This window comes from Hippopotamus amphibius, chromosome 17 (genome assembly GCF_030028045.1).
Source record: "Hippopotamus amphibius kiboko isolate mHipAmp2 chromosome 17, mHipAmp2.hap2, whole genome shotgun sequence".
Classification (NCBI taxonomy): domain Eukaryota; kingdom Metazoa; phylum Chordata; class Mammalia; order Artiodactyla; family Hippopotamidae; genus Hippopotamus; species Hippopotamus amphibius.
The window spans coordinates 26203496-26230196 of NC_080202.1; the positions used below are offsets into that span (position 1 = coordinate 26203496).

At 40.8% G+C, this 26701-nt stretch overlaps 1 protein-coding gene and 1 pseudogene across 1 annotated transcript; both read right to left on the bottom strand.

The window, feature by feature from the left end:
* Nucleotides 1-3332: 3332 nt before the first annotated feature.
* On the bottom strand, nucleotides 3333-4260 carry LOC130840650 (olfactory receptor 4D2-like; annotated as a pseudogene).
* A 2838-nt stretch (nucleotides 4261-7098) lies between these two features.
* On the bottom strand, nucleotides 7099-8034 carry LOC130840530 (olfactory receptor 4D1-like). Its single transcript, XM_057716136.1, has one exon. The coding sequence runs from the start codon at nucleotides 8032-8034 to the stop codon at nucleotides 7099-7101; it is 936 nt and encodes a 311-aa protein (XP_057572119.1).
* Between the last annotated feature and the right edge of the window lie 18667 nt (nucleotides 8035-26701).

Below are 26701 nucleotides of genomic sequence, written 5' to 3' on the forward strand. Positions count from 1 at the left end.
TGTGTTTGTGATTCAGCCCATCCCAGCTTCAAAATCATTAAAGATGTGAGGAGAGTGAAGAGCTAGAGGAGAAAGGGAAAAGGAGATGGGAGCTAATAAAAGAAGGAGGAAGATAAACAGGTAATTAAGAAAAATCAGGGAGTGAAAGCCAATGAGCCAACAGGGACCCACAGCTCAGTGATATCACTGGTTGATAACACTGGTTCAGTGAATCCGTGGTGCCCTTCGCTTCTCCCTCATGAGCCTAGATGGCCTCCATGCTTCATTATGATGTATGTCCTCACACATCTCATTCAAAGGCTGGAGGTGAGGAAACGGGTTGGGGGGAATTTTCTTTCTTGTCCTACATCTCTTGCCTCTACTCCTGGAGGAGAAATCTTTCCCAGAGTCTCCTAGGCTAACTAATACACTGTTTGTTGTAATTCTCATTCCTGGATCACATGAGCACATGAGCACTCCTAGCTTCTAAGTGTTCTAGAACAGTGAACACTTATAGTAGGGGACAAGCAAGGGGGATGTGGTTGGGAATGGCTTTGGGGAGACAACCAAGAACAAGGCTATCTTCTTATAAAGCACCTGGAAACAGGAATGAACATGATGGACCAAAGACAAGAGAATGTTGACAGGGATGCAAAGTCTGTCTTATACAGGAAAACTCTTCTAACAGTGGAGGTCACAAACTCAAATGTGAGTAATGTAAATGAGAGGAGGTCAGGCAGGAATTTCTTCCTGGGGGCCCCCCAGGAAATAGCTGATTTCCACCTGAACCCCTAAGGTAAAGTTTAAAGCTTCATTACATAGAGGTACCAATTAATTTTTTGTTGCCTTGCTCTTAAATGTAGATAGCCAAGGATCACCAGGAGTGTAAGGATGGCTACTAACACAAAAGGACAAAGTAAAATAAACAGAAAAATGAATGAGAAGCAAACAGAAGTGACATAAGACATAGAAGAAAAGTTTATACAATTAACATCCTTTGAGAGGACGTATCTGTCCACTGAGAAAGAAGAAATTTTTAAAAATTAGATCTCAATAAAAGCTAATACTAAAATGAAAAATTGATATACATGACTACATGAAAACTACCACCAAAAATAAAGAGGCCAACCACAAACTTGGAGAAGGTATTGTAATAAATATAACTGACCATAGATCAATAACCAAATTATATAAGAATTCCTACATTAACAAGAAATAGCCAATATAAAGGAGAAAAAAATACATTCATATAATACCTGAATACAAAAAAATATGGAAAGAAATGTTAGAAAAATGAAAATTAAGACTACATTAAACTACCATTTTTACTCAATTGGAAAAAATAAAGTCTGACAGTATCAACTGTTAGGAGGATGTGAATCAATGGGAATACTTCAGTGCTGCTTAAGAACAAGTAATTTGGTGCAACAACTTTGGAAAACAACTTAGCACTATTCTGTAAAGGTAAATCTTTGAAGATATCATGATTCAGCAATTCCACTTCAAGGTATATGACCCATAGCTCCTAACATAACAGCTGAAGACAAGCAGAAGAATATTCAAAAGAGCCCTGCTTTTACTAGGGCAAAAACTGGGAACAACCCAGATAAGCTTGTTCTCACAATGAAATATTATACAGCAGTGAAAATTAATGAACTACAGCCAAACAGAATAATATGTGGTATTTAGATACATAATGTTGAGTGAAAAAAAGCAAATCCCAGAATGTACAGTATTGAAATGGACCAGTACTCTATGGTCCTTCCCCTCCAGTGTCCTCCACCTGGCTTTTGTCTGTAGAAAAACTTTAGCCAAAGAATAATTTTAATCAGAGAAATGGAAAAATGCAGAAACAAAGGAAAACAGTCCAACAAGACTAAATAATAATACTTCAGTCATTAAACATAGTCAAGGACCTTTAGTTCCTCTTCAAGGGCTATAGATAATATTCTGAGGCATATCCTTTGAGCTGTCCTGTAGACACTGAAACCCCCACCAAATGGAAGACTTAGCTACATAATGATTAGATTGTAACCATGACATAAGCTGCCAAAATTCCAAGAATTGGCCTCAAGGAAATGGGAACAAACCCACCCTGGAACCGAAGATTATCTATACTTAAAACAATCAAGACAATGCTGATCAGATAACCAATGACCAATTTCAAAATGACTGTCAGAGCTGACTGTGCTGTTTCTGCATGCAGTCCCCTCCCTCTGCGTATAAAACTCTTGCCCACTGAGTATCAGTTGGGGGGGGGGCGGGGCAGAAATCAGCCTTTGGACAGGAGTCTGCCCTCCCCTGCAGTTGCCAGCATCCAAAATAAAGCAAACTTTCCTTTCCATCAGGCTTGCATCTTTATTGGTTTTTGAGAGGCAAGCAGCTGGACCCCACTTTTGATTACAGTCTGATATTTATAAACAAACAAACAAAAAAACCCAATACAAAATATATTGATTATGTTAAAATGTGATAAAATTGTTTTTATAAGCAATGGAATGATAAACACCAAATTCAAGAAAGTGGTTTCATCTGAGCAGAAGTGATGTGCTGGAGAGGTCCTATAGGTAGGTAGAAGTGATTGGTATCATCTAGTTCTTGAACTGAGTAGCACGTACATGAGTGTTCATATGATATAATATAGTGTTTTATAACTTACATGCATTTTCCACATATCTTTTGTGATAATTATTATACTATATTAAAATGAACAGTGAAAAAATCTGAATATCATGATAATATCTAATTTGAAAATAAAGTAAAATATATTTACATGGTTCACTCAATCTCGTCTCACAATTTTTTGGATTTGATTCCTATGACAAAGCTGGGAGATTTGGGGTCAGATATTCATTTTAGCAAGTGTGTTGAGGAAGATGTCATGCGGCCAAGAGAGACCAGGTGTCTCATCTGAGGTCACCTGATTGCTAAATGGTAGGTTAGGGTCTCTAATTTAAGGCTTAAGCTCTAAACCTTGTGCAGTTTTTAACAATCCAATTGTGAAATGGGGTACTGGAAAAGACGTCAAAATACAGAAAACGGAACTATTCTTCTGGGAAAATGCTGTCATAATATGAGGAAACTGTCCACCAAGAAGGCAGAAAAGAGGGCGTGGCTTTCCACAATGTTTCCATGACAAAACATCCTAGTCCTAGGAGTGTTCAAATCATCCATCACAAACAAAACTAAGGATATTATTCATTGTCTTAAAAATCTAAGTTGCTCAGTTTCAATACACAATCACTTCTATGATGACTCTCACAACACACCCACAAGCTGTGAAGAGGACAGATACAGCAGCTCTCTTTCCACCTTACAAATGGAAAACAAAGCCAAAGAGAAGTGACCCACTGTCACTCCCTTTTACAAACCAGCTGTCACCTCACTGATCTCTTCACTGCTGCCTGCATCTCCTGGTTCCTCAGGGTGTAGATCATGGGGTTAAGCATGGGGGTCATGATACTTGGCTGATGAACACATCTTTGTACATAGAGGAGGTGAAGGGTTGGGCATAGAGGTAAATGCTTGGAATGAAGATCATAGACACAACGATGATGTGGGTGGTGCAGGTAGAAGCTGCCTTCCTCCTCGCCTGCCCTGAGTGAAACCTCATCATCACCAGGATGTCTGAGTAGGAGATGAGGAGGAGGAGGAACCAGATGACATCCAGCATCCCACTGTTGCAGATCATGAGGAACTCCAGGAGGAAGTTGTCCATGCAATCAAGGCTCAGCACCTGTGGGACATTATAGAGGAAGTTATATAGGATATTGGGCCACAGAAAGGCAGAGAGAGCATCAGAGCCAGTTGGGAAATGGAATGGATGAAGCCCCCCAACCAGCTAGCCATCACCAGCCCCACACAGAGCTGAGTGTTCATGATGGTGACATAGTGGACGGGCCGGGAGATGGCAACAAGGCGGTCATAGGCCAACACTGAGAGAAAGACCAGGGCACCTCCCAGAAAGTGGAAGAAGAAGACCTGGGCCATGCAACCCTGGTAGGAGATGGTCTTCTTCTTAGCCAGGCAGTCCACCAGCATCTTTGGGGCACTGACTGAGGAGAAACAGAGGTCTATAACAAATAGGTTTTGGAGCAGAAAATACATGGGTGTGTGGAGTTGGGAATCAGAGGTCACTGTGACCATGATGAGGAGGTTTCCCATGACAGTGGTGATATACACAGACAGGAACATCAGAAGCAAGAAGAGCTGGAGCTCCTGAATCTGTGAGAGCCCCAGGAAGACAAATTCTGATACCCACATGAGGTTCCCTGATTCCATGGTGTCTTCTCCATGCACATAAAGTACACAAACCACAGAACAGAGATGCATTAGTGCTCAGGGGCTCAAACTGAGTGTCCAGGTCTAGATGATGGACTTTTATGTCCAGATCATAATTCCAGGTGCTGATTTAATGGCCTTGCCTCTGGAGCATGTACAAGTTGGTGCTGGAATATACATTCATGAGATATCATAAAACCATCCAGAGACAAGTACAACCTGCCTTTCAAAGATTCAGTGTAATACAGTGATGGGAAGACAGAATCCAACAGACCCGCAGTCAAATTTCCATTTCCTTGAGATTTGACCCTGAGGAAATTAATCTCTCTCAGCCTCAGTTTCCACATTTGTAAGGTGGGAATAAAAATGTTTTCTTTAGGGACTTCCTCGGTGGTGCAGTTAAGAATCCTCCTGCCAATGCAGGGGATATGGATTCAATCCCTGCTCCAGGAATATCCCACGTGCTGAAGAGCAACTAAGCCTGTGAGCCACAACTACTGAGCCCATGTGCCGCAACTACTGAAGACCACCCACCTAGAGCCTGTGCTCCACAACAAGAGAAGCCATGGCAATGAGGAGCCCACCCACAACGAAGAATAGCTCCCGCTCGTTGCAACTAGAGAAAGCCCATGTGCAGCAACAAAGACCCAACACAGCCAATAAATAAATAAATAAATAAAAATGTTTTCTTTATAGAACTTTCTAGATGATTCAATAAAATTACACATAAGTTTCCTAGAACAGTGTCTTGAATAACAAATGGTAATCACTCTCCTCTGTGTAGTCTCCTACTCTAAAGACACCCTCCCTTCCTTGAATCTCTAATACATTTTTGTACCAATCATTTCTCACACAACAGTGAACACATCATAATATTAATGAACTTTTCATGTGTCTATGTTTTCCCTCCATAATTCAACTCTAAGCTCCAGAGGTATAAATATGGATTTTATGATTTATTGGTGCCCTGCTTGCCCATCTTTGCTGATAGTCAATACTCAAAAACATGTGGTGTTGACTGATGGGTGGGTGAACGCCCCTCACTGATGTAGGTGGCCCCTTACTGGGTGAGGTAACGGGATATATGGTGTGTATACTGAGACAAGAGAAGTGGAGGAGAGATTCTCTGGATTAAGAAATGAGTAATGGCTATTGTGTGAAGGGGACTGGAAGAGCTCTTCTGAAATGAACAAGAATTTATAAGACGTTACTGAATACAAGGATAGAAGACAAAGGAAGATGTTGAAAGAAGAGAAATAAAATAGACAAAGGATAAAGAGGGGAGAGTAGGAGAAAGGGAAAGGAAGGAAGGGCAATGGAAAGGTGGAGGGGCAGGGGAGAGACTGGGAACAAAGGTGAAGAAGGACACAGAGGGTGAGAGACAGAGGTGACAGGTGAGGGTTAAGTGGCCTCCACATTCCCCTGCCTTGTCTCACTACCCTCCCCCCAACCCCCGCAACCTGCCTCCTGCAGTCTATTGTCCATCGGAGGTCATTTTAATCTCATCCTGCTGCTTCCATCTGCTTCTACTCCAGTCCATATTCTATATCATTGTCAGAGACAACTTTCTAAACTTATATTTGATCACCTTCCCTCCTCATTATATTGTTTTAGTGACTATCAAAGGCTCACAGCTTAAAACTCAGACTCTTAGAAGCTGCCTAATGTGTTTTGTGGGTTAATTCAGGGTTGAAAAACATACTTATGTGCACGCAAATCCTTCTCAGTATGCCATACCAAGCTCTATAGTGTAGCCTCCGTCTACCTTTCTAATCAGTATCCTTGTTACCCAGGAACTGATTGCTGTTCAAGGAATTCATAGCCTCTCACATCTGCCATATGCTTGGTTATTTCTGTAGCTTTGGAAATGAATTCTGTTTCCTAAAATACATTCTACTACCTTCTCAACCTAAAGTTCTCAGATATCGCCTTCTCTGTGACTCTGCTATATCTCCCATGCAGAACTAATCCCTCATTTCTCTGAGTTCCGATAACATTTTATAAGTACCTCTGTTATAGCTTTTATCATTTTTCTGATGTCTCACTGAACTAGATTGTAAATTCAATTACTTAGTAGCGCCAGCATCCATAATAGCAACACTGATTTAGCTGCTGCTCAAAAAAAAGTTTGCTAACTTAATGTATTAGTAGGTAACTATGTGATCTTGTTCAATGTGACCATGTGGAAAATTTTGTGGTGTATTCCCTTATTCTTTGATGTCAGCATCCTCCCTCTAAATCACAGGGTCATATTTTCACTTGGTTGTTAAAAGCCTGGTTTTGCACATGCAACTTGAGGAATCTGTTTTCAACACCACGTTTCCCCTGCATTACTTTCCGAGGCTCTCCTCACACTTTAGACTTACTACTATAAAGTCTATGTCACTTGTTTATTCTCTGCACTCTCCAACAAGTAATTCTGAATACTTCTTAGAGTTGCTCTAACTACTGGTGAGAAAACCCTGGTCTCTCATCTTCCTTCAGCCCAGAATAGGAGACCCTTTCAGCCTTAACTCTTTTCTGAGATCCTTTCTCTGCAGCATCAGTTTCCCAGCTGCTGCCCGTACATCATGAATACAACAAGGAGTGTGACCCTAGGAGACCAGGGTATACACTTGCGGAGAAACTACTGGAGAATCTACTACATATCCACTGCCAGGTTTGGAAGAATGAGACAAAAGTGTGACAGTGCCTAACACAATATCTGACACAGGAGAGTGTTTATAGAAATATTAGTTTAATCTCAACTGCCATTCTCCATAACCTTTCCTCCACTCCTCACATGAAAAAACAAAGGTTCAGAAAGATTTGTCATTTAAAGTCAACCTATTTTTAAGTTCACTCCCTACTGGAAATCACTAGGCGCTTGCCTAATCTCTTCATGGCTGCCTGCATCTCCTGGTTCCTCAGGGTGTAGATGATGGGGTTGAGCATGGGGGTCAAGACCGTGTAGCTGACGGACACAGCCTTGTCCATAGGGAAGGAGGTGAAGGGCCGGGCATAGATATAGATACAGGGAATGAAGCTCAGAGACACGACAATGATGTGGGTGGTGCAGGTGGAAGCCGCCTTCCTCCTCGCCTGCCCTGAGTAGGACCTCAGCATCAGCAGGATGACAGTGTAAGAGATCAGAAGGAGCAAGAACCAGATGAGGACCAGCATCCCACTGTTGGAGATCATAAGGAACTCCAGGAGGGAGGTGTCCGTGCAGGCAAGTCTTAGCACTTGTGGAATGTCACAGTAGAAGTTATCCAGGATGTTGGGGCCACAGAAAGGCAATGGGAGCATCAGAACCAGCTGGACAATGGAGTGGAGAAAGCCCCCTACCCAGGCAGCCACCACCAGCCCCACACACATTCGAGTGTTCATGATGGTGACATAGTGGAGGGGCTGGGAGATGGCTATGTAGCGATCATAGGCCATCACTGAGAGAAAAAAGACAGTCCCACCCCCCAAGAGGTGAAAAAAGAAGATCTGGGCCATGCAGCCCTGGTAGGAGATGGTCTTATTCTCAGCCAGGAAGTCCACCAGCATCTTTGGGGCAGTGACTGAGGAATAGCAGAGGTCTATGACAGCCAGATTTCGGAGCAGAAAATACATGGGTATGTGGAGCCGGGAATCAGAGGTCACCGTGACCATGATGAGGAGGTTTCCCATGACAGTGGTGGTGTAAACAAACAGGAACACCAGAAACAAGAAGAGCTGGAGCTCCTGAGTCTGTGAGAACCCTAGCAAGACAAATTCTGACACCCACGTGAGGTTCCCTGAATCCATGGTGTCTTCTCCATACACCTAAAGAACACAAACCACAGGCAGGGATGCCTGGTTATTACTTGTCCTTTTAGTGCTCAGGGGCTCAGTTCAGTTGTCCAGGTTGATATGACGGACATCCCTGTGTACAGATCATAATACCAGGTGTTGACTGCATGCTCCCCTCACCCAAGTCACATGTGGAGACAAGTGGCAGAGGCGTAACTATTTAATTAGTGTAGAAATAGATGAATATATAGTTTGAAGGAGGCAAAGCTCTTCCGAAAGGACAGCAATTTTTGAAGATGATATTGAATTCAAATGTAGAAGAGAACAAACAATGCTGAAGGAAAAAAAATGGAAATGGATGACTAATTAAAGGCAGGAAGGACATTGCAAGGAAAAATTGGGGAATAGAATGAGTGAAAGAAGGGTAATGGGAAGGTGGTGGGCAGGGCAGGGACGGGGAACAAAGGTGAAGAAGGACAAGAGGGTGAGAGATAGCGGTGATAGGTGAGGGTTAAGTGGCTTCTACACTCCCCCCGCTTCCTTTCAATCTCCACCCGCTCTCACCTGACCTCCCAAAATCCATTATCTCTTAGAGATCACTCACTTCTTATTTTTCACTTCCATCTTCTTTTGCTCCAGGACACCTTCTACACACCTGCACATGAAACCTTTCTAAATGCTGAAAATATCACATTCCCCTTTCACATCTATTCTTGTAGTGATGCTCACCAGAGTCCATTGGGAGCTATATCCAATACTTTGTGGGTCAAGTCAGGGTAGAAACACACACATGTGCATGCAACTCAGCATGTCATACAGGGCTGTAAAACAACCTCCACCTGCCTTGCAAATCAGTATCTCCACCTCTGATGAACCACTAGCTCTTAATGGATTACAGCCTTAAACATGCCATATATTTATTTAATTCCATGTTGGTTTCTTGGAATTTTGTTCATACCTTCTCAGTCCTAGAAAAACCCCACTCAAATGTCACCCTCTCTGTCACTCCTGTCACCATTTCTCCCATGCAGAATAAATTCCTCCTTTCTTAGGATTCTCATAACATTTTAGAAATACCTCTGTTATAGATTTATCATCATTCATTTTTTTCCGCTTCCCCCTCAACTAACTACATCATACTTTCAACATCTCGGTAACCCCAGAACTTGGAACAGCAGCTCTGATAACAGCACATGCTCAGTGAATGTTGCCAAATAAGGTATTAAGTAGGGAATTGATTATGTGGTGATTTTTAAAGTGAATTTACTTACCCTCTGTTCTCTGTCTCACAAGGCCAGTTCTATATTTGGCTGCTAAAAGTACTGGGTTTTACATGCAACATGAAGCAGCTGTTTTAACAGCACACCCACCCCCTCATTACTTCGCGAGGCTCTCCTTCAACACTAGACTTAGTACCATCAAGTCTAGGTCCCTTGTTCATTCTCCCCACCCTCCAGCAGGTGTTTCCAAGAACCTAATTACCATTGACCTATCAGCAGGTGTGGAAACCCTCAGTCTCTCACCTTCCTTTAGCCCCGAATGGGGGAAGAGAGTTCAGGTCTTCCATCTTTCTGGGAGGTGCTCTCCATGCAGCTTCACAGCTTCCTGATCTCTGCCCATACCTCACACACATGACTCATGGGCATGACCTTGGGGAAGAGGGGATATCCTCAGGGAGAAATTATTGGACTGATCCCAGGAAGCAGATCTGGGGTGATTCCTACTGGGGGCAAGGGAACAATGGGAGTTGTTATAAAGTTTCTAAGTCTCTCAAAAACACTTACTATTTGAAAGGTCTGCCTTGAGGCCAAAAAACAACAAAACAAGACAAAAATCAAACAGAGACACACACACACACACACACACACACACACACACACACACACACACACACACACACACACACACACACACACACACACACACACACCATGAAAGAAAAGCCAACAAAGGCCATTGAAAATTGTAGAGGTTTATGACATGTAAGATTAGGAGACCAAGATTAGAAAGGCCAGATTCTCTCAAAATTTCTGGGATTTTTGGAAGGACCCATTTCATAAACCAGTGGTTTACACACTTGAGCATGCATTAGAATCACCTGGAGGGGAATGTTAATACTCAGAAACTCCCTCATAGAATTTTTGATTTAGTAGGTCTTGGGTGGACCCTGAGAATTCACATTTCTTCTTTCTTTAAATTTTTTTAATTTTTAATTTTTTTGGCTGCAATGGGTCTTCACTGATGTGCATGGGCTTTCTCTAGTTATGGCGAGTGGGGACTACTCTTCATTGTGGTGTGGACCCTTGTTGTGGTGGCTTCTCTTTTTGTGGAGCATGGGCTCTAGGCATGCGGGCTTCAGTAGTTGAGGCTCATGGGCTTAGATGCTCCACGGCATGTGGGATCTCCCCAGGCCAGGGATCAAACCCATGTCCCCTGTATTGACAGGAGGATTCTTAACCACCGCACCACCAGGGAAGTCCCTTTTTTTTAAGGCTTTGCATTTTTAAAAAAAAAATTTATTGGGGTATAATTGCTTTACAATGTTGTGTTAGTTTCTGCTGGACAGCAAAGTAATCAGCCATACACACACACATATATATATCCCATCTTCCTTGGATTTCCTTCCCATTTAGGTTGCCACAGAATATTGAGTAGAGGTCCTGTGCTATACAGTCAGTTCTCATTAGTTTTCTATTTTATACATAGTAGTGTATATATATCAATCCCAATCTCCCAGTCCACCCAACCCGCCCTACCCCCAATACATTTGTTCTCTACGTCTGTGGCTCTATTTCTGCTTTGCAAATAAGTTCATCTACACCATTTTTCTAAATTCCACATACATGTGTTCATACTCAATATTTCTTTTTCTCTTTCTGACTTACTTCACTCTGAAGGACAGTCTCTAGGTCTATCCACGTCTTTGCAAATGGAACAAATTTGTTCCTTTTTATGGCTGAGTAATATTCCATTGTATATATGTACCACATCTTCTTTATCCATTCTTGTGTTGATGGATATTTAGGTTGCTTCCCTGTCCTGGCTGTGGTAAATAGTGCTGCAATGAACATTGGGGTACATGTATATTTTTGAATTATGGTTTTCTCTGGGTATATGATGAGGAGTGGATTTGTTGGGTCATATGGTAGTTCTATTTTTAGTTTTTTAAGAACCTCCATACTGTTTTCCATAGTGGCTGTATCAATGTACATTCCCAGCAACAGTGCAAGAGGGTGCCCTTTTCTCCACACCCTCTCCAGCATTTATTGTTTGTAGATTTTTTTGATGATGACCATTCTGACTGGTGTGAGGTGATACCTTTCTGTAGTTTTGATTTGTACTTCTCTAATAATTAGTGGTGTTGAGCATCTTTTCATGTGTTTGTTGGCCATCTGTATGTCTTCTTTGGAGAAATGTCTATTTCGGTCTTCTGTCCATTTCTTGATTGGGTTGTTTGGTGGGTTTTTTTTTTTTTATATTGAGCTGCATGAGCTGTTTGTATATTTTGGAGATTAATCCCTTGTCAGTTGCTTCCTTTGAAAATATTTGCACTCATTCTGAGTGTTGTCTTTTCATTGTTTATGGTTTCCTTTGTTATGCAAACGCTTTTAAGTTTAATTAGGTTCCATTTGGGTTTTTTTGTTTTGTTTTTATTTTCATTACTCTAGGAGATGGGTCAAAAAAGATCTTGCTGGGACTTCCCTGGTGGCACAGTGATTAAGAATCCACCTGCCAATGCAGGGGACATGGGTTCGATCCCTGGGCCAGGAAGACCCCACATGCCGTGAAGCAGCTAAGCCCATATGCCACAACTACTGAAGCCTGCAAGCTCTAGGGCCCACATGCCACAACTACTGAGCCCAAGTGCTGCAACTACTGAAGACTTCATGCCTAGAGCCCGTGTTCTGCAACAAGAGATGTCTCCACACTGAGAAGCCACCACAACAAAGAGTAGCCCCTGTTTGCTGCAACTAGAGAAAAGCCCGCATGCAGCCACAAAGACGCAAATGTAGCCCCCCCCCCCAAAAAAAAAGATATTGCTGCGATTTATGTCTAAGAGTGTTCTGCCTATCTTTTCCTCTAATGCTTTATAGTGTCTGGCCTTACATTTAGTCTATAATCCATTTTGAGTTTATTTTTGTGCGCAGTGTTAGAGAGTGCTCTAATTTAATTTGTTAACATGTAGCTGTCCAGTTTTCCCAGCACTGCTTATTGAAGAGACTGTCTTATCTCTACTTCATATACCTGCCTCCTTTGTCAAAAATTAGGTGACTATAGGTGTGTGGGTGTATCTCTGGACTTTCTATTCTGTTCCATTGATCTATATTTCTGTTTTTGTGCCACTACCATACTGTCTTGATTACTGTAGCTTTGTAGTATAGTCTGAAGTCAAGGAGCCTGATCCTCCAATTCTGTGTTTCTTTCTCAAGATTGCTTCGGCTGTTCAGAGTCTTTTGTGTTTCCATACAATTTTTTGGTCTAATTCTGTGAAGAGTGCCATTGGTGATTTGATAGGGATTGCATTGAATTTGTAGTTTGCTTTGGGTAGTGTGGTCATTTTCACAGTATTGATTCTTCCAATCCAAGAACATGGTATATCTCTACATCTGTTTGTGTCATCTTTGATTTGTTTCATCAGTATCTATAGTTTTCAGTGTACAGGTCTTTTGCTTCCTTAGGTAGGTTTCTTCCTAGGTATTTTATTCTTTTTGTTGTAATGGTAAATGGGATTGTTTCCTTAATTTCTCTTTCTGATCTTTCATTGTTAATGTATAGGAATGCAAGAGATTTCTGTGTGTTAATTTTGTATCCTGCAATTTTAATAAATTCATTGATGAGCTCTAGTAGTTTTCTGGTGGCATCTTTAGGATTTTTGTGTATGGTATCATGTCATCTGCAAACAGTGACAGTTTTACTTTTTTTCCAATTTGTATTCTTTTTATTTCTTTTTCTTCTCTGATTGCTGTGGCAAGGACTTCCAAAACTATGTTGAACAATAGTGGCAAGAGTGGACATCCTTGTCTTTTCCCTGATCTTAGAGGGAATGTTTGCAGTTTTTCACCATTGAGAATGATGTTTACTGTGTATTTATCATATATGCCTTTATTATGTTGAGGTAGTTCTCTCTATGTCCACTTTCTGGAGAGTTTTTATCATGAATGGGTGTTGAATTTTGTCAAAAGCTTTTTCTGCATCTGTTGAGATGATCATATGGTTTTTATTCTTCAATTTGTTAATGTGGCTTATTGCATTGATTGATTTGCACATACTGAAGAATCCTTGCATCCCTGGGATAAACCCCACTTGCTCATTGTGTATGATCCTTTTAATGTGTTGTTGGATTCTGTTTGCTAGTATTTTGTTGAGGATTTTTGCATGTACATTCATCAGTGATATTAGTCTGTGATTTTCTCTTTCTGTGAAATCTTTGTCTGGTTTTGGTGTCAGGGTGATGATGACTTCATAGAATGAGCTTGGGAGTGTTCCTCCCTCTGCAATTTTTTGGAAGAGTTTGAAAAGGATAGGTGTTAGCTCTTCTCTAAATGTTTGATAGAATTTGCCTGTGAAGCCATCTGGTCCTGAACTTTTATTTGTTGGAAGATTTTTAAATAGTTTCAGTTTCATTACTTGTGATTTGTCTGTTCATATTTCCTATTTCTTCAGTCTTGGAAGGTTTTACCTTTCTAAGAATTTGTCATTTCTTCCAGATTGCCCTTTGTATTGGCAAATAGTTGCTTATAGTAGTCTCTTATATTCTTTTGTATTTCTGCAGTGTCAATTGTTACTTCTTCCTTTTTCATTTCTAATTTTATTGATTTGAGTCCTCTCCCTCTTTTTCTTGATGAGTCTGGCTAAAGGTTTATCAATTTTGTCTATCTTCTCAATGAACTAGCTTTTAGTTTTATTGATTTTTGCTATTGTTTTCTTTGTCTCTATTTCATTTATTCCTGCTCTGATCTTTATGACGTCTTTCCTTCTACTAACTTTGGGGTTTGTTGTTGTTGTTTTTGTTGTTCTTTCTCTAGCTGCTTTAGGTGTAAAGTTAGGTTGTTTATTTGAGATTTTTCTTTTTTCTTGAGATAGGATTGTATTGCTATAAACTTCCCTCCTAGAACTGCTTTTGCTGCATCCCATAGGTTTTGGGTCATGGTGTTTTCATTGTCATTTGTTTCTATGTATTTTTTGATTTCCTCTTTTATTTCTTCAGTGATCTTTTGGTTATAAAGCAGAATATTGTTTAGCCTCCATGTGTTTGTGATTTTCACAAATTTTTTCCTGTAATTGATTTCTAATCTCATAGCATTGTGGTTGGAAAAGATATTTAATATGAATACAATTTTCTTAAATTTACCAAGGCTTGATTTGTGACCCAAGATGTGATCTATCCTGGAGAATATTCCATGTTCACTTGAGAAGAAAGTGTATTCTGCTGCTTTTGGATGGAATGTCCTATAAATATCAATTAAGTCTATCTGGTCTAATGTGTCACTGAAGGCTTGTGTTTCCTTATTATTTTTCTTGTCTGGATGATCTATCCATTGGTGTCAAAGGAGTATTAACTTTCCCCACTATTATTGTGTTACTGTCGATTTCCCCTTTTATGACTGTTAGCATTTGCCTTATGTATTGAGGTGCTCCTATGTTGGGTGCATAGATATTTACAATTGTTATATCTTCTTCTTGGATTTACCCCTTGATCATTATGCAGTGTCCTTCTTTGTCTCTTGTAATAGTCTTTATTTTAAAGTCTATTTTGTCTAAGTATTCCTACTCCAGCTTTCTTTTGATTGCCATTTGCATGGAATATCTTTTTCTGTCTCCTCACTTTTAGTCTGTATGTGTCCTTAGGTCTGAAGTGGGTCTCTTGTAGACAGCATATATATGGGTCTTGTGTTTGCATCCATTCAGCCAGTCTGTGTCTTTTGGTTGGAGCATTTAATCCATTGACATTTAAGATAATTATCAATATGTATGTTCCTATTACCATTTTCTTAATTGTTTGGGGTTTGTTTTGTGGGTCTTTCTTCTCTTGTGTTTCCTACCTAGAGAATTTCCTTTAGAATTTGTTGTAAAGCTGGTTTGGTGGTGCTGAGTTTTCTTAGCTTTTGCTTGTCTGTAAAGCTTTTGATTCCTCCATTGAATCTGAATGAGATCCTTGCTGGGTAGAGTAATCATGGTTGCAGCTTTTTACCTTTTAGCATTTTAAAATTTGTCCTGCCACTCCTTTCTGGCCTGTGGAATTTCTGCTGAAAAATCAGCTGATAACCTTCCTTTGTATATTATTTTTTGCTCTTCCCTTGCTGCTTTGAATATTTTTTCTTTGTATTTAATTTTTGTTAGCTTGATTAGTATGTGTCAGTGTGTTTCTCTTTGGGTTTATCCTATATGGAACTCTCTGCACTTCCTGGACTTGACTGACTATTTCCTTTCCCAAGTTAAGGAATTTTTCAACTATAATCTCTTCAAATATTGTCTCACACTCTTTCTTTTTCTCTTCTTCTTCTGGGACTCCCATAATTCAAATGTTGGTGCATATAATGTTGTTCCACAGGTCTCTGGGACTGTCTTTATTTCTTTTCATTCTTTTTTTTTTTTTTTAGTCTGCTCCTTGGCAGTTATTTCTACCATTGTATCTTCCAGCTCACTTATCTGTTCTTATGCCTCAGTTATTCTGCTATTGATCCCTTCTAGTGTATTTTTCATTTCAGTTATTGTGTTGTTCATCACTTTTTGTTCTTTAGTTCTTCTACGTCCTTGTTAAACATTTCTTGTATTTTCTTCCTCCATGCCTCCATTCTGTTTCCAAGATTTTGGATCATCTTTACTATCATTACTCTGAATTTTTTTTCAGGTAGATTGCATATTTCCTTTTCATTTATTTGGTCTCATGGGTTTTTACCTTGCTCCTTCATCTGAAACATATTTCTCTGTCTTCTCATTTTGTCTAACTTACTGTGTTTGAGGTCTCCTTTTTGCAGGCTTCAGGGTCATAGTTCCTCTTGCTTCTAGTGTTTGCCCCTGGTGGGTGAGGTTGGTCCAGTGACTTGTGTAGGCTTCCCAGTGGGAGAGATGGTGCCTGCACTCTGGTGGGTGGAGCTGGATCTTGTACCTTGGATGAGCAGGTGGTGTGTTTTGGGGTGTCTGTGAGCTTAGTATGACTTTAGGCAGCCTGCCTGCTGATGGGTGGGTTTGTGTTCCTGTCCTGCTTATTATTTGGCATGAGCTGTCCCGTACTGGAGTCTGCAGGTAGTTGGTTGGAGCCAGGTCTTGGAGTCAAGATGGAGACTTTCAGGAGAGCTCTCGCTTATTAACATTCCCTGGGGCCAGGAATTCTCTGGCAGTCAGCATCCTGGACTCAGAGCTCCCATGCCAGAGGTTCAGGCCCAACCCCTGGCCAGGGAACCAAGACTCCTCAAGCCACACAGCTTGGGCAAAAAAGAAGAAAGGAGAGGGGAGAAAACAATTAGACAAACAAAACTCAAGACAAATAGCAAAGACAAAAACAAACAGCAATAACAACAATTGAAAGAAAAGAAAACAAATGAACAAACAAAACTCAGGACAAATGGTAAAAGGAAAACCAAACAAGCAAAAACAGAAACACACACACACACACACAAAAGAAACAAAAATAAAAAACAAGAGAACAAGATTCAATGCAATCCCTATCAAATTACCCATGGCATTTTTCACAGAACTAGAGCAAGAAATCTTACGATTTGTATGGAAACGCAAAAGACCCTGAATAGCCAAAGCAATCTTGAGAAGGAAAAATGGAGTTGGTGGAATCAGGCTTCCTGACTTCAAACTATACTACAAGGCCATAGTGATCAAGACAGTATGGTACTGGCACAAAAACAGAAAGGAAGATCAATGGAATAGAATAGAGAACTCAGAAGTAAGCCCACACACATATGGGCACCTTATCTTTGACAAAGGAGGCACAAATATACAATGGAAAAAAGACACTCTCCAATAAGTGGTGCTGGGAAAATTGGACAGCTACATGTAAAAGAATGAAATTAGAACACTTCCTAACACCATACACAAAAATAAACTCCAAATGGATTAAAGACCTACATGTAAGGCCAGACACTATAAAACTCCTAGAGGAAAACATAGGCAGAACACTCTATGACATACATCAAAGCAACATCCTTTTTGACCCACCTCCTAGAATCAGGGAAATAAAATCAAGAATAAACAAATGGGACCTCATGAAACTTAAAAGCGTTTGCACAGCGAAAGAAACCATAAACAAGACTAAAAGGCAACCCTCAGAATGGGAAAAAATAGTTGCCTATGAAACAACGGACAAAGGATTAACCTCCAAAATATACAAGCAGCTCATGAAGCTTAATACCAAAAAAGCAAATAACCCAATCCACAAATGGGCGGAAGACCTAAATAGCCATTTCTCCAAAGAAGACATACAGATGGCCAACAAACACATGAAAAGATGCTCAACATCACTCATCATCAGAGAAATGCAAGTCAAAGCCACAATGAGGTATCACCTCACACTAATCAGAATGGCCATCATCACAAAATCTGGAAACAACAAATGCTGGAGAGGGTGTGGAGAAAAGGGAACTCTCCTGCACTGTTGGTGGGAATGTAAGTTGGTACAGCCACTATGGAAAACAATTTGGAGGTTCCTTAAAAAGCTACAAATAGAACTACCATATGATCCAGTCATCCCACTCCTGGGCATATACCCAAAGAAAACCATAATCCCAAAAGAAACTTGTACCATAATGTTTATTGCAGCACTCTTTACAATAGCCAGGACATGGAAGCAACCTAAATGCCCATCAACAAATGAATGGATACAGAAGATGTGGCATATATATACAATGGAATATTACTCAGCTATAAAAAGGGATGAGATGGAGCTATATGTAATGAGGTGGATAGAACTACAATCTGTCATACATAGTGAAGTAAGTCAGAAAGAGAAGGACAAATATTGTATGCTAACTCACATATACGGAATCTAAAAATGGTACTGATGAACTCAGTGACAAGAACAAGGAAGCAGATACAGAGAATGGACTGGAGAACTCGAGGTATGGGCGGGGGCGGGGGGTGAAGGGGAAACTGAGAAGAAGCGAGAGAGTAGCACAGACATATATATACTACCAACTGTAAAATAGTCAGTGGGAAGTTGTTGTATAACAAAGGGAGCCCAACTCAAGGATGGAAGATGCCTTAGAGGACTGGGGCAGGGAGGGTGGGGGGGACTCGAGGGGGGGCGTCAAGGAAGGGAGGGAATATGGGGATATGTGTATAAAAACAGTTGATTGAACCCGGTGTACCCCCAAAAATAAAAAAATTAAAAAAAAATAAAATAAAATAAAATAAAATAAATAAAAAATAAAAAAAGCTACAAATAGAACTACCATATGATCCAGTCATCTCACTACTGGGCATATACCCAAAGAAAACCATAATCCCAAAAGAAACTTGTACCATCATGTTTATTGCAGCACTATTTACAATAGCCAGGACATGGAAGCAACCGAAATGCCCATCAACAAATGAATGGATACAGAAGATGTGGCATATTATACAATGGAATATTACTCAGCTATAAAAAGGGATGAGATGGAGCTATATGTCATGAGGTGGATAGAACTACAGTCTGTCATACAGAGTGAAGTAAGTCAGAAAGAGAAAGACAAATATTGTATGCTAACTCACATATACGGAATCTAAAAATGGTACTGATGAACTCAGTGACAAGAACAAGGTCGCAGATACAGAGACTGGACAGGAGAACTCGAGGTTTGGGAGGGGGCGGGGGGTGAAGGGGAAGCTGAGACGAAGCGAGAGAGTAGCACAGACATATATATACTACCAACTGTAAAATAGATAGTCAGTGGGAAGGTGTTGTATAACAAAGGGAGTCCAACTCGAGGATGGAAGATGCCTTAGAGGACTGGGGCCGGGAGGGTGGGGGGGACTCGAGGGGGGGGAGTCAAGGAAGGGAGGGAATATGGGGATATATGTATAAAAACAGATGACTGAACTTGGTGTACCCCCAAAAAAATAATAAATAAATAAATAAAATTAAAAACAAAAACAAAAACAAGCAACAACAACAAAAAAAAACAAGAGAACAACCAAAGAACCCAAAAACAAAATCAAATAATTAGAAACAAAACTAAGAAAAACAAGAAACATAACAAAAGCAGAATGTAAACTAAAAAAAGCAAAGAAAATATAAAACAAACACACAAAAACAATTTAAAAAAGATAAAAACAAAACAGAACAAAGGACAAAAAACAAGGAAAAAAACACAGAATGACCAAAAAGTAAAGTAAAAATAGAAAAATAGAAAATATAATTAAAAATTTTAAATAACTAAAAATAAAATAATAAATAATAAAATAAAAAACAATAACAGAACAAAACAAAACATAAAAATAATCGTAATAATGATATTTTCCTGGGGTCTCAGCTCTCAATGTCCTTGCCCCCACTGAGAGCCATAGCCAACCTCCACCTCCCAGGAGGCCCTCCAGTATGTAGGTCTCTAGACCTGCTGTGGGCACTATGGGCGGCAGCTAAGACTCTGGCCTGGCCCAACTCCTGCATGTACTTGCCCACAAAGTCCACAGCTGCTAAAGCTAGACCAGTCTCAGTTGTGGGAACACACTTTGTCCATTCAGATATTCCATAGATGCAGGGTTTACCAAGCCAATCATGGGGATTTAATCAGTGGCTTGTGCAGCTACACAGAAAGATTTTCCTTCCTCTTCATTAGTCACCCCACCCCTGGGCCTCAGCTTTGGTTTTAGCTCAACCTCTGCATGTAGGCCACCACAGGAGTCTGAGCCCAAGGTGGCCCTGGATCACTTGGATCTGCCCCAGCTAAGACAGGGTGTGAAGGTGGCATGGCTGCTGGAGTTGCAAGCACCCTGGTGGTGATAGTTGTGCAGTGGAATTGGCAACTGTGAGAGATCCAGTCCCACTGATGATGAGGTGTGCGGGGAAGCCAGTGGCCACAAGTGCAAGATATCTGGTCCTAGTGGGAGCCTTTCCTAGCACCCAGCAGCTGATGCGAGAGGATCAGCCCTGGCAGGGGCCTCTCCTAGTGCCAGGTGGCAAGTGTGTGTGTGCCAGCCTCTGCAGGGGCCTTTCCTAGCACCTGGGGGACAGGGGCCAGCCTGTGGGGAGAGAGAGGCTACAATGGCAGCCTCCATTCCCTGCTCATCACTCAGCAGTGGCACCTTGCTTCTATGGCAGTCCGGGTTTCCTCCACAAGCATTTCTGGCTGTGGATTTCCTCCCTCCCATCCCCTCAGGCTATCTCCTTGCAGCCAACAGCAGTCGTCTCCCCAGGTTTGCTCTCCAATCCCCACATTCCAGCTCCTAGCTCCTGTGCACACCGGCAAACACAGGTCCCAGTCTGGGGCACACAGGGCTGTGGTACGGACTGTCTGTGTAGGTCTCACTCTGTCCTGCCTGCCACAGCCTGGCTGTTTCACTCTCCTCCAACAGTTTCAGATGCTCCCCTTCTGTCCCAGCTGATTTCCCTATCGGAGAGAGGGCTTCCCTGGATGTAAGAGCCTCTCCTCTGCTTCAGCTCCCCACCAGGGCCACAGGTCCCATCTCACTTCCTTTCTTCTTCTTTTTTCCTTCTTCTTGCTTTCATCCTACCCAGTTATGTGGGTATCTTTCTTGTCCTTTCCAGTGTCCAAGGTCTTCTGCTAGTGTTCAGCTGGTACTCGGTGAGAATTGTTCCATCTGTAGATGTATTCTTGATGCATTTTCAGAATTTGCATTTCTAGCAAGCTTTTGGGTGATGCTGATGCTGCTTCTCTGGGGCCACAGTTTGCGTTTCACTGCTCTCTGTCAATACAATGGGCATTTCTTTCTCACAGCATCATCAAGACAGCTGGTTTGATAGCTTATTTTAAAAAAAATAAATTGATCTTTACTTGGACAACGTCATAGGTGGAAAAATATTTGTATACGAGAAAAACACTAGAAATCTATCTTTTATTTTGTCAACCAGATCCCTAGTATTCTTTATATATGAATTATTACTCAGTAAGTTCCTTCCTTTTATACAAGGATTATTATAGGAAGTGCATATACTTTCCTATTATGATGAACTGGTCAGATAATCCTTATTACCTTGGTGTACAATAAAAACTGTGATTTCTTAGATACAGTTTTCTGTTCTACATGAAAATTCCAGGATGATCTGAGTTCTTTTGTTAGAAATATTTATCCTTAGCAAAATATAATCCCTCTGGTTTTTTAAATATTTTTAAATTTTACTTATTTGTGTTTATTTTTGGCTGTGCTGGATCTTAGTTGCGTCACACAGGATCTTTATTGCAGCATGTGGGATCTTCACAGCAGCACATGGGCTTCTCTCTAGTGTGGTGTATGGGCTTATCTCTAGTTGTGGCATGCAGGTTTTCTCTCTCTAGCTGAGGGACTTGGGCTCTGTAGCTATGGTGCATGGGCTTAGTTGCCCCGTGGCATGTGGGATCTTAGTTCCCTGACCAGGGATTGAACCCACATGCGCTGCATTGAAAGGCAGATTCTTTACTGCTGGACCACCAGGGAAGTCCTCCTCTGGTTTATTTTTAAAACTGTGTGAAGCTCTGTTTTTTTCTAAATGCCAGAGATTCTAAAAACACTGGTTCTTCCCATACTTAGAACTTCCATTCATTTTAAACTCCAGACTCTTGTTAACATAGCCTGGGTTGATTTTGGAGAATTAAATAGCTCTCATCAATCTCTTTACTGTCAGATGTCATTAGCTGTAACATTACTAACAGTAACTAATTAAATTACCTGAATTAATTTATTAATCCAGAGGTTTAAGTGTGTTAGGCAGACGAAGGAGGGAAAGTGTGTTTCTGGCAGGGAGAACAGAGCTCCAGAGATGAAATGGCACAGCATAAACCCCATGTACCCTCAGTGGCTCGATAAGGCTGGAGCACAGGGGAAGAGGTGGGACTTCTTTACAGGGGAGAGGAGGCAAGGATCACTGTGAATACTGTTAAGAGAGCAGGCTCATACATTTAGGTTTCACCTTGAGGGAGGTGAGAAGCCAGTGGAGGACATTATGCAGAAGAATGACCTACAGATGAGGGCCTCTCTGGCAGCAGGGAGGAGGAGAGAGGGGAGAGTGAAGAGGATGGACATAGCGGTGCAGCTCCTCTCTTTATTCATACCCCATCCTGTTTCAGAAAAGACTCAGTGAGGGCAGATAAAGGGTTATGCTGTTCTGTGTTTGTGACTCAGCCCATCCCAGCTTCAAAATCATTAAAGATGTAAGGGGAGTGAAGCGCTAGAGGAGAAAGGGAAAGGAGATGGATGCTAAGAAAAGAAGGAGGAGAATAAAAAGGTAATTAAGAAAAATCAGAGTATGAAAGCCAAAAAGCCGACAAGGACCCATGGCTCAGTGATATCAAGACACTGGCTCAGTGAGTCTGTGGTGCCCTTGGCCTCTCCCTCCTGAACCTAGATGACCTCCATGCTTCATTATGATGTATGTCCTCACACAGTCTTGTTCAAAGCCTGGAGGTAAGGAAACAGGTGGCGGGGGGGAGAAGTCTCTTTCTCCTCCTGCATCTCTTGCCTCTACTCCTGGAGGAGAAATCTTTCCCAGAAGCTCCTAGGCTAACACAACTTTTTTGGTAATTTTCATTCCTGGATCACATGAGCACTGGAATGCACCTAGCTTCTAAGGGTTCTGGGGAAGTGAACACTTAGGGGACAAGCAAGGGGGAAGTGGTTGGGAATGGCTTTGGGGAGACAACCAAGAACAAGGCTATCTTCTTATAAAGCACCTGGAAACAGGAATGAACATGATGGACCAGAGGCAAGAGAATGTTGACAGGGATGCAAAGTCTGTCTTACACAGGAAGACTCTTCTAACAGCGGAGGTCACGAACTCAAATGTGAGTAATGTAAATGAGAGGACGTCAGGCAGGGATTTCTGTATCTAACGAGTTACTGAAGATCGTCACTCTCCTCACCCCAGGACAAAATTTGAGGATCTACGCCAAAGCCAGGAAATCATGATTTTTCTTTGCAGAGACATCAACTCCAGAATAATAGACCTCCATATATTGGCACTTGAGTGTCCTCCAATAAGGAGTTGATTTCCACTTGAACCCCTAAAGTAAAGTCTAAAAGCTTTAATACATAGAGATACAAATTCATATTTTATTGCCTTACTCTTAAATGTAGATAGCCAAGGATCTACAAAAGGGAAAAACAAAATAAATAGAAAAATAAATGAGAAGCAAACAGAAATGACATAGGAAATGGAAGAAAAGTTTATATAATTAACATCCTTTCAAAGAAGCAAGAAGATGTAGTATCCATAAACAAGAACAAGGTGGTATTAAAAATCATAGAACAAAAAAAAGAGTTCTTGGTAATTGAAATATGTTGACAGAAATGAAAACTTTAATAGAGACATTGGAAGGTAGATTTGAGAAAATCCTCTGAGGATAGAATAAAAACATAGTTTGAATAGAGTTTCCACAGGATGGGGCCCAGCATGGGTTGTCAGAGCCTGGGTATCACCTTCTGGGAGCCACCAGTTGTGAATGCTAAAGCACAGTGAGAAGAATATTCCCACAGTGGGATGACTCAGCGTGGGGAGCAAAGCTCCAGATGGATGAGAAGGGTGTCTACACAGAGGCGCAGCCTGATGTCAGGTGTCAGAGCCCAAGCAGAGTGAGGAGAGTTTCCACACGGGGGGAGGTTCTGATGCGGGTGTTGGAGCATGAGTAGGGTAAGGAAAGTGTCTGAGCAGGGGGCTGGTCTGCTGTGTGATACCAAAGCCCAAGTGGAGTGAGGAAAGCATCAGGGGAGAGGGTGGAAACACAGAACTGCTATGGGAGATGGTTGTATACAGGGGGATGAATTGAATAAATTAATAAATTAAGGATTGAGTGGTGTCAGAGAAAATGGCAGAGTAGGGAACTCCGAGGGTCCTTCTCTGCACAGAATAGAACTGAGAATAGAATTGAGAGTCCAGAAATAAACCTTATTTTTATGGTCAATAGATTTTCACCAAGAGTGCCAAGTCTATTCAATGGGGAAAGAATTCTCTCTTCATTAATCATGCTGGGACAACTGGATATCCACATGCAAAAGAATAAAGTTGGACCACTATCTCATACCATCTACAAAAATTAACTCAAAATGGGTCAAAATCCTAAATGTAAGAGAAAAAACTATAAAAAACTTAGAAGCAAACATAGAGGTAAATCTTCATGATCTTGGATTTGGCAATGCATACTTAGAAATGACACCAAGAACACAAGCAACAAAAGAAATAATGGTAAATTGGACTTCATCCTAATTAAAAACTTTTGTGCACCAAAGACCCATATGAAAAAAGTGAAAAGATTTCTTCCAAAGAATGGGAGAAAATATTTGCAAGTCAAAATTTGACAAGGATCTAGTATCCAGAATATGTATGAACTTCTACAACTTGACAACAAAAAAGACACAACCCAATTTTTTAAAATAGGCAATGGATTTGAATATACAGTCTCCAGAGAATATATACAAATGTCCAACAAGAAAAAACGCTCAACATGAAAAGATGCTCAACTTCATTAGTGATTAGGGAAATGAAAATCAAAATCATGATGAGATACCACTTCATACGTGATAGGATGGTAACAATAATAATAATAGAAAATTACGAGTGTTAGAAAAGATATGAGGAATTTAGAAACATCATAATTGTTAGTGGGAACAAAAAAGGGTGCTGCTGCTATGCAAAACACTTTAGCAGTTCTTCAACAAGTCACACGCAAATTAACCATAGGACCTAGCAATTCTACTCCTAGGTATATATTTGAAAGTCCTGAAAACAGGTACTCAAACAAATACTTATACACAAAATCTAACGCTAACACTACGCACAATAGGCAAAAGATGGAAACAACTAAAATGTCATTCAACAGATGAATGATAAACAAAATGTGCTGTATCCAGACAGTGGAATAGTATTGAGCCATAAAAAAAGACTGGAGTACAGGGAATTCCCTGGCGGTCCATTGGTTAGGACTCCACGCTTTCACTGCGGAGGGCTTGGATTCAATCGCCAGTCAGGGAACTTAGATCCCTCAAGCCATTCGGTGGGACCAAAAAAGAATGAAGTATTAATACCTACTTTGATATGGACTAACCTTATTAAACACTGTGCTAAGTGAAAGAAGTCAGACACAAATATTTTACCATTCTACTGATATGAAATGTCCAGAATAGGTAAGTCCATAAAGTGGATTAGTGGTTTCCAGGAGCTAAGGAGAGGGGAGAGAATGGGGAATGACTGTTTAGTGAGTATGGGGAATCCTTTTGAGGGGATGAAATGTTTTGGAACAAGACAGAGGTGATAGCTGCACAACACTGTGAAAATACTAAATGCCATTGAATTGTACACTTGAAAATGGTTAATTTTATGTGAAGTGAATTTCACATATTTATATAAAGGGTTATAAGAGCCAGGTTCCTCAGCAGAGAAAATAGTTATAAGTGTGGAAAGGGAAAAACAGAATAAGTTCTGTGATGCTGGATTGGGAATGGAGATATTTATATATACCCTAATCTCTCTCTCTATATATATGTATGCATAGAGAGAGAGACTTCCCTGGTGGCGCAGTGGTTAAGAATCCACCTGGCAATGCAGGGGACATGGGTTCGATCCCTGGTCCAGGAGAATCCCACATGCCTCGGAGCAACTAAGCCTGTGTGCCACAACTACTGAGCCTGTGTGCTACAACTACTGAAGCCCACATGCCTAGATCCTGTGCTCCACAACAAGAGAAACCACTGCACTGAGAAGCCCGCACACCACAACGAAGAGTAGACCCCACTCTCTGTAACTAGAGAAAGCCCCCATGCAGCAACGAAGACCCAACACAGCCAATTAATTAGTTAATTAATTTAAAAAAATTTTTAAAAACATTTATATGAAACAATAAGCACACCCAGCCATCTAAATACCATTCTCTACTCAAAGGAAGCAGGACTTTTACTGAAATAGTTGATTCCAGAGCTGGAGCACAGAAAGCACAACACAAGCATGGGGCATTTCATTGGGCCAGTAAGAAAGGAAGTGCTCAAAGAATAAAAAGAACATAGGAGCCAGCCTGAGGAGACTATGACTGACCAAATCTGGGGTAAACTGAGCATCAAAATAAGTAATGATAATAATGGATTATAACAATGAATAAAAAAGGAAAATTAATTTCACATAGATACAAATAAATAAATGAATAAATTGGAAGTTTGATAAGAAACCAGATATTGATATAGTCTCAAAGTACCTTCCCACAAAATATTTACTAATTTCCAAGAGAAAATGAATAACTTAAGTAAGAAGCCTAATGAACACCTCATTTGATTAGCCAAGTAATCAAAGTGATGGGACAAAGCAAAACCACCCACACCTCATAGGCTGCAACAGGAACACAGCATGGCTTCTGGGATATTCCTGGCAAATTGACAGAGGTGCATCACCTGAGTCTAACCATGAACCACCAGACAAGTCCAAACTGTAGGACATTCTACAAAATAATTGGCCAATAATTTTTTAAAATTCCAAGATAATCAAAATCAAGGGGCAACTCTTCCAGGTCACAAGAGTCTAAAGAGACATGACCACTAAATGCAACACATGATT